This window comes from Salvia miltiorrhiza, chromosome 7, assembly GCF_028751815.1.
Source record: "Salvia miltiorrhiza cultivar Shanhuang (shh) chromosome 7, IMPLAD_Smil_shh, whole genome shotgun sequence".
Lineage (NCBI taxonomy): Eukaryota > Viridiplantae > Streptophyta > Magnoliopsida > Lamiales > Lamiaceae > Salvia > Salvia miltiorrhiza.
Window position 1 is genome coordinate 60,249,656 of NC_080393.1, and position 9,240 is coordinate 60,258,895.

General features: G+C 33.2%; 1 protein-coding gene across 1 annotated transcript; it reads right to left on the minus strand.

The window, feature by feature from the left end:
- Window positions 1–2: 2 nt before the first annotated feature.
- LOC130993064 (deSI-like protein At4g17486) lies at window positions 3–1,780 on the minus strand. The gene is made up of 3 exons (XM_057917786.1): window positions 1,328–1,780; window positions 846–1,133; window positions 3–407 (listed from the first exon to the last, which is right to left on the minus strand). Exons 1-3 carry the CDS (start codon window positions 1,458–1,460, stop codon window positions 136–138), a joined length of 693 nt encoding a protein of 230 aa, XP_057773769.1. The 5' UTR covers window positions 1,461–1,780; the 3' UTR covers window positions 3–135.
- Window positions 1,781–9,240: the final 7,460 nt, after the last annotated feature.

The window sequence follows — 9,240 nt, forward strand, 5'->3', positions numbered from 1 at the left end:
TCTAAACAACTTTCACATTATATTATATCATAACATTTACAGCGTCCAATAGAAACCCCATGAGAGAAAGTACATTTGAATAGAGTCTACAACCACTCATATAATATACTATATTCCATCTTTTGTTTAATTACATTACATATATTCAGGCCACTTAGAGGTGGCTTCTGATAATGAAGAAAAACTGCGCTGCGACAAAGAATGGCTGCTTTGGCGTCTGCCGCTTCTTGTTGCAGAACCTGAAGATGGCGTATTAGCGGATGGGTTAGGATCGGAAGCAGACACATACCTACTCAGATGACTTGTCAGCTTTTTCTTCTCCGACTCTGAGTTTTTTTCTCCACCTCTAACATGCCCAACTTTTGCCTCATTCAGACCGGCTGGCAGAACACAGTTGCAGAACAAACCTTCGAATATAACAAAATCAGTCAAGATACTTGAAATCTAGTCCAACTTAGGGGCTTACTACATCGGATCTCACGCATTTCATAACTTGCCTCCTTGGATAATGAGAACCAATCATATAATCTGCAATGAGAACCCTGTTTTAATCTCATCCCCACTCCCTATGTTTATAAGTTTATTTATGAATACATTTTCTCAATGTAGCAGAAGCACATCTACAAATGACTTAAAGAAGAAAGAACAGTCCAGAATGCATTAGAGGCTCAGTTATATTCACAAGAGTCACGATTGATTTGTCCCTTACAAATACGACAGAGTTGTAAAGAAGCAAACAAGCACATTAAGGCGTAGTAGGCAGTTGATATCAAAGCATATGAAGCTAGGAATGCAAAGCACAAAGAAACAAGAGCAGCCAAGATGTATGTGGTAAAGGTGCATACCAAGTCGAGCAAGGCGATTCACCCATCTAGGAATCTGTTTACCAGTCAAGCGAAGACACACATCATTGCAGAAATGGTTGCAGTTCTTGGAAATGAGATTATAGGCATTTCCAGGGTATTCTTGAGCCAGGTTTTCCATGAGTGCACGGACCTCCTTGGGACCCAAATCTGATCTTGCAATCAAGATTGATTTTCTAAATGTGAAACCAGGACAATGCTTTGGTTCTACCTCAAAAATCCCAGTTGTTGAATGTTCATGAGCACCAAATGCATACTCAACTCCATGAACTACACACACAACAGCCAATAGGAGAAAAAACATCAACACTCATGCTTAAATAAAGCCTAATTTTAAGAAAACCTAGCTAGGTCCAACCAGGAAGGAATATACTATTAAATCATAAAACTTCCATGAAATGAACCTAAGAAAACTTCAATTTATATATGATACGAGGAAAAGATAAGATTGAAGGTAGAGTTACCTTGAACCCCGGAATGATAGATACCGAGGCCGAGCCAGTAAGCATAGCCGTTGATGGGGGTGAGATCGTATACATTGAGGTACACCGGAATAGTGCCCGTCTTCCCCTTCTTCCCCATCATTCTGCGCAGCATCGATCTTTCTTTCTTTCTTTCTCAACACATACGCCCACTTTTATTCAAATTTCAGAGCCTCAAAATCCCAATCCTCGATATATGAATATGATGATGCCAATTCATCCGGATTTGGAATTGGGATTGAAGATTTTGATAACGGAAAACCCAATTCGCTTTTGCCTTGTGAATTGTGATTATTAAGCTCCTAGTCCTAGTAAGGATGTGGAGAGAAGAATACAAGGGAAACAAACGCCTACATTTTTTTTTCTATACCAATATTATTATACAATTTCGGTGCATTTTCTTTTTTCAATTGAGGTTTCCAAAATAAAATCCTCACTTAATGCGTGATGAGATTTTTTTCCTTTAATTTTGAGCATATTAGTACAATCACGTGTTACATGTAAATATTTAATTAATTTGATAATATAAACAGTAAAATAAAATGTATTTTTAAACGTTATTTGCGGACGGTAAAAAATTATACACTTTTTATTTTAAGACATAATCTCACATCTTTTCTTCAATTTTTATTCTTACAAATACCATTTATTTACAAAAATATCATCCTTAATTTAATCTACCTCTCATTTCTTATAGATATGACTTCTTTTTTTAAAAAAATTGTGTCTACCAAAAAAATATGTGTAGCTCGAGCGAGTCTAGAATTATAATCACCGTGCATCGCGCATGAGATGCACTCTTACAATATAGAACCACTATAAAAATTGTGATTATCCCTATATCTTCAATAAAATTGAGACACGATAATTTATGAGGTATATTAAATCGAACATCATAAAACGACTATCATCACTATATTCAATAGATCGATTTGAGAAAGCAATATAATGCATTTCAAGAAAAAATATTAATTCTTGATTAATTAATCACCAATACTTTGATGTAATAGGGATTACCTCTCAACTAAAATCACAGTTGAGTACTACTTAGTACGGTACCTTTTCAAGAAAAACGTATTAAATCTAGCATTACATAAATTTCTTCAACTAAAAAAAAGGACGATATGACAATTTCTTATGATTCATTTTAAAGAAAAAAAAAATATTTTAAATGGCGCCAATTCACAGTTACATTTTAAATGGCAAATCACATTATATATTTCACATTTTAATGTGAAATATATATTTCACAGTTAGATGCTGCGTTTCACCTTATAATTGGGCCACGTTAAACATGTAAGTAATAAATTCTTTGTGAACATGTAAGGAATAAGTTCTTTGTAAATTCTTTGTAAATATGTAATTGAGTCACGTTAAACATGTAAGGAATAAATTCTTTGGCAACACGTAGGTGCTGCGTTTCGCCTTATAATTGGGCCACGTTAAACATGTAAGGAATAAATTCTTTGTAAATATGTTCCATGTAAATAAGATTCATATGTTTGAATTCAAATAATATTTTTTTGTTCATTTTTTTTGGAGTGAATCTTTTAATAATATTTTTAAGTGTTTACTTTTCATTTGGAATAAATAATGGAAAAAGCTTTCTTTGCACAGCTTGAAACATGCCTTCACCAAAGTGAAGAAAGTTTTCGTCGATTGTTGGACGGTACCGTTGGTGCTTGAAGGCAGAGGCTTGAATTCCATCGGTATTGTTTAATGTAGGCTTCGTCTCCAAAAGTGGATGTTTGAAGGTAGATGGTTGATTTTCGGCACGCTTAGTTTCCGGTACTTCTGCAACAGTATAGGTAATGTCTGAAACTTTCTACCTTTCCTACGAAAATCATGGTCTCTTTTTGGAGATTTATGTAGTTTATACAAGATGTTATTTTTTGGGTGGGTGGGTGTTCTATAATCGGTTATGTTAAAATGCTGAAGATTTGAATCATTGGAAATTCTTTAGATAATTTTTTGGGGTTTTTGACTTATTTGATTGGAGTTTAAAATTATTTAGGACCATTATCTTAGGGCTATTTGCAAAAATAGGCCATTATTTTTCGGACTTGCAAAAATAGGCCAATTATTTTAGTTTTTGGCATTTTTAGGCCACATTTGAGTTCAATTCAGCATTTAGAGGCCACTTTTTGGGGCCAAAATGTGGCCCAAAATAGCCTGATTGGGTACACATGTGGCCTAAAACTACCCAAAACTAAAATAATTGACCTATTTTTGCAAGTCCGAAAAATAGTGGCCTATTTTTGCAAATAGCCCTAAGATAATGACCTTAAATAATTATTTGTGAGTAATTAATTATAACCACTTTGTAAATGTTGACGAGAATCTCGATATTTTTGAAGTTATGAAGTCAATAATATTTTTATTGATGATGATGTCATCTTTCTTGATTTTAGCACATTTCAATATTGCTTTCGCTCGACGTTCAATCTAGTTTTCTGTTTAGTCGTATCGATACCCAGTCTACGCTATCACTGGCTAGGCGTCGGACTGCGACAGAATTGGACACCCACTGGGAGACGATGCACAAAGATGATATCCAGAAGGCTACATGCACATGTCGAAAATGTGAAACAATTTGTTTCACCAAACATGTGTTGTATCATCATATGATTGACACTAACACTTACTGCAGGTGTCCCGCGCTACCATACGAGCGGAAGGATCGCATGGTGGCGCGGAGGAAGGCTGAAAAAATGTGGGCTTTGAACTTCAAACGCAAATAAGATCTGTTGGGTGATTTGATTGGGCAGTTGTTAATTGTTGTGAATATCATACTTTGGTTAGATATTATTGGGCATACCTAGGTGTAAATAAAGATACCTGATTACTTTGACCTATTCTTTTGGCAGTTGTTACCTGTTTACCGATTGGGCATGCTTAGGATTATGACACATCGCTTTTACACTCCAATTGAACCAGAACCGATTTCCTTTTAACTAATACTCCACGCTACCCCCGATTATATTTGACAAATGGTTTTGACCTATTGACACACATTATGTAAGTAATTTTTTGGCAACACGTAGGTACTACGTTTCGCCTTATAATTGGGCCACATTAAACATGTAAGGAATAAATTCTTTGTAAATATGTTCTATGTAAATAAGATTCATATGTTTGAATTCAAATAATATTTTTTTGTTCAATTTTTTTTGGAGTGAATCTTTTAATAATATTTTTTATGGGCCAATTTGGCCCGAAAGCACGGCGGTTGGCGGGCTCTTTTGGCCCTGGGCCGCGTGACCCGAAGGGCCGTCCCAATTTTTTTGGGCCTTAGAAATCCTAGCCCGGCTCGGCCAAAACTACGGGCGGGTTGGGCTGGGCCATTTTCGGCCCATTTTAACAGCTCTACCCCTCGTGCAGAATAACCAACAAAAAAAGCCTCTTTTGTTCAATACCAAGGCAGAATTGGACACCCAGTGGGAGACGATGCACAAAGATGATATCCAGAAGGGCTACATGCACATGTCGAAAATGTGAAACAATTTGTTTCACCAAACATGTTGTATCATCATATGATTGACACTAACACTTACTGCAGGTGTCCCGCGCTACCATACGAGCGGAAGGACCGCATGGTATAGCGCGGATGAAGGCTGAAAAAACGTGGGCTTTGAACTTCAAACGCAAATAAGATCTGTTGGGTGATTTGATTGGACAGTTGTTAATTGTTGTGAATTTCATACTTTGGTTAGATATTATTGGGCATACTTAGGTGCAAATAAAGATACCTGATTACTTTGACCTATTCTTTTGGCAGTTGTTACCTGTTTACCGATTGGGCATGCTTAGGATTATGACACATCGCTTTACTTAAAATTTCGACTTTTACACTCCAATTGAACCATAACCGATTTCCTTTTAACTAATACTCCCGATTCTATTTGATAAATGGTTTTGACCTACTGACACACATTATGTAAACAATTTTTTGGCAACACGTAGGTACTACGTTCCGCCTTATAATTGGGCCACGTTAAACATGTAAGGAATAAATTCTTTGTAAATATGTTCTATGTAAATAAGATTCATATGTTTAAATTCAAATATTCAAATAATATTTTTTTGTTCATTTTTTATTTGGAGTGAAACTTTTAATAATATTTTTTATGTGTTTACTTTTCATTTGGAATAAACAGTGCAAAAAGCTTTCTTTGCACAGCTCGAAACACGCCTTCACCAAAGTGAAGAGAGCTTTCGTCGATTGTTGGACGATACTGTTAGTGCTTGAAGGCAGAGGCTTGAATTCCATCGGTATTGTTTAATGTAGGCTTCGTCTCCAAAAGTGGATGTTTGAAGGCAGAGGGTTGATTTCCAACACACCTAGTTTTCGGTACTTCTGCAACAGTATATGTAATGTCTGAAACTTTCTGTCTTTCCTACGAAAATCATGGTCTCTTTTTTGGAGATTTATGTAGTTTATACAAGATGTTATTTTTTGGGTGGGTGGGTGTTCTATAATCGGTTCTGTAAAAATGTCGAAGATTTGAATCATTGGATATTCTTTAGTTAATTTTTGGGATTTTTGACTTATTTGATTGCGAAATTCTTTTTCATCAAGTGTTGAAATAGACGAAGTGTATTTGATTTTGTTGGGTTGCGAATTATTAATTGACCATACCTCTTTTTTTTTTTTTTTTTTTTTTTTTTTTTTTTTTATAAACGTTGGGTCGTCATATATATTGTGAATTTTGAAAAAATTTAAATGGGTTTCTAATATAAATTTTCATTTATTAAAGACTAAGGGACATTGGCTCGTGTTGTCAAATCCAGTATTGAGAAATGAACAATAGTCTGCTTCTGAAGCCTAAGTAGTTGTACTCCTTGACCCAACTCATCACTATTAATGAACAGTACAATTAATTAAGCTCTAAATAGTAAATACAAATGAAAGAAATGACTTAAAAAAATTAAGATTTCGATTCCCGCTGCGAGGCAATTGGCACATTAGCGGAACATTTTAAAATTTTGGAAATTTTGAAATTAAGGTCGAAAATTCAACACTACAATCGAAAATACATCTAATGACAAGCTTAATAATTAGTATGACCATTTAATTAAGGAAATATAAATTCACGGCTCCTATGGAATGTAACTCTTTCGAAGTACCAATCATGCTCAAATGAGATCCTCTGTCTCAGAATATAAGTATGTATCACGTGTACCACTCTTTATTTTTTTATTGGGAAAATTTCACCTAAATACACAAACTTTGCCAAAAATCCATATTTGACGCGAAGTTAGGATTTTACATTTCAATACACCAACTTTCGTTGTTGTCCAAATTTGACACGACCTAATTCTTAAAAATTCAAAAAACAACCCCTTTTTGTAAATAATTATACAAAGACCCGCTTATGTTATAATTTGGGACATTTAAACCAAAACAAGATATTTCCTTATGATGTTTTCTTTTAAACCATTTTAGGCGTGGATCAAAGATTAAAAGAAAACATCATAAGGAAATATCTTGTTTTGGTTTAAATGTCCCAAATAATAACATAAGTGGGTCTTTGTATAATTATTTACAAAAAAGGGTTGTTTTTTGAATTTTTAAGAATTAAGTCGTGTCAAATTTGGACAACAACGAAAGTTGGTGTATTAAAATGTAAAATCCTAACTTCACGTCAAATATGAATTTTTGGCAAAGTTTGTGTATTTTCACGCAATTATCCCTTTTTTATTTTATAAATTATCTTTCATAAAAATAAAAATTATTATTATATTATAAACTTTAATTAATTTTCATCATTGAAAAATTAAAATTTTAAAAAATTATATACCCTAACTTTGAATTAAATGAACCCAAATAATCTATTATTAATACAAATAAATATATAAAAAAATAATTATAAACCTTAAATGGATGAGTGAACTCTTGTTAATTATTTTTATATTATATAAAAGCATAACAAATTAATAAGTAAATAAAATTAATTAAATATTAATATATAATAAGACTGAGGGACGGGAGACGAAATATGTGAATAGCAGATAAAATTATCTTTCATAAAAATAAAAGTTACTACTATGAATTATATTTATTTTTTATTTCCAAAAATTAAATTGTTTACGAAGTATATATAACATGACTTTCAATTAATAAACATATTTTTAGCTAAAGAACGTGGAATTTCATGATAAAAAATAATTATATACCCTAAATTGATGAATAAACCTTAGTTAATTATCACAAAATTAAACTAAAGCATTATATGTTAAAATAAAAGGTGGGACATGAAGTGCAACATCTAAATGTGGTACAAATGAATCTCATTCTGAAAACAATAGGATTAGTAATTTGTAATGTTTAACCGTATAAGTTACGTAGCTACTGTCCCCAAGAGGACATCAAGCGATGCGACCTCCTATTTGTGAACAGTGATGTCTCGGGTTGAAACCCCACTGCTGCCGCTAGGGTTGTAAATGAATCGAATATTTTTGCTCGATTCGAGATTCGATTCGAAATTGTGTTATTCGTATTCGAAATTATTCGATTCGTATTCGATAATAAATATTCGATTCGATTCGATTAGTATTCAAATACTTATATGAAATTATGATATTCGATTCGATTCGATTCGATATTCGTATAGATGCATGATTAAATATTTAAATATTATATATATGTATATATGTGTGCGTGTGGAGGGGCTAAAATAAATTATGAACTAATTTTCACCATTTGATTGTAAATTTTATGGTGGATTCATCACTTTATTGGATGAATTTAATTTTATATTCATCAATATCTAATTATATATATAAGAATTATAATATTATATAATAATTGACAATTTTAAAAAGGGAAAATGCAAAGAATCATAATATACATGCATTAAAGTAATTCTCCACAATTTAAAAAGTAAAACTTTACAATTTATAAAATCAAAATTTTAAATTGAAGTCATTCTTCCATCACAAGTCGCGCACGCGCTTCATCATTGCGATTGTGAACTAATCAAATAATTCGTATTCGATTCGATATTCGAATTTTGATATTCGTATTCGATAAATATTCGATTCGAAATATAAATATTCGATTCGATTCGATTCGGTTAGTATTCAAATACGAATACGAAATTATGATATTCGACTCGATTCGATTCGTTTACAACCCTAGCTGCCGCTCCCCGACTCTCCCAAGTAAAAAAAAAGTTATGCAGCTACCGCAGGAAAATATATTTGATCAACATTCACAAAGTGACAAATATAATTATTTATTTAACCACCGTATCGCTGTTTGGATCTGATGATTATAATAAATGCCATCAAAATGAAGATGAATAAATAAGTATACCAACGTGGAATTATATACCATCTTCGAATTTGGATCGAAATAAATCATTTAGCTTTGTCAAGTTTCACTAACAAAATTTACGTTGAAGGAATATAAGCTATAATACTTATTCAAAAAAGACAATATATCTTCATATGTGGTAAAAAAATAGTTTATACCTTTGGCTCACTGTTGCGTTCACCGGAGCGGGTGTATTTTGAAGGCGTCAAGATATATAGGAGGAAATTAAACGCAAGCACAGGTACGTGCATGGGAAATTGCTGCTCCTACTCACACAATACCTTAATCAATAATACTACATACTGCATTGAATGTCGTAATGGCCAAACCTGGCTGCGCAGAAGCACTCTTACATCATCAACTTCTCCCGGAATCTATCAATTTGTATTTCGAGCTTACTTTAATCTTTGGTCTGTCATGGTTGTTGTAAATATAGCTTTGAACTGCCCAAAGATATAAACATCCAAGATGCAACTTCATGACAAAAAGGGTTTGCTACTTCCCTGAAGCACGATCGTGTTACCCAAAACAGTTGCTTCACGTGAAAGTGGGAAAGTAATGGAATCTATTATTGTGG

Bases quoted from the DNA above. Each gene is read 5' to 3' on its own strand.
- LOC130993064 (XM_057917786.1), bottom strand. From the start codon at position 1,460: ATGCTGCGCAGAATGATGGGGAAGAAGGGGAAGACGGGCACTATTCCG. The intron at 1,134-1,327 runs GTAACTCTACCT...TTGTGTGTGTAG, and splicing joins CTATCATTCCGGGGTTCAAG to TTCATGGAGTTGAGTATGCA. The intron at 408-845 runs GTATGCACCTTT...TTATATTCGAAG, and splicing joins GAATCGCCTTGCTCGACTTG to GTTTGTTCTGCAACTGTGTT.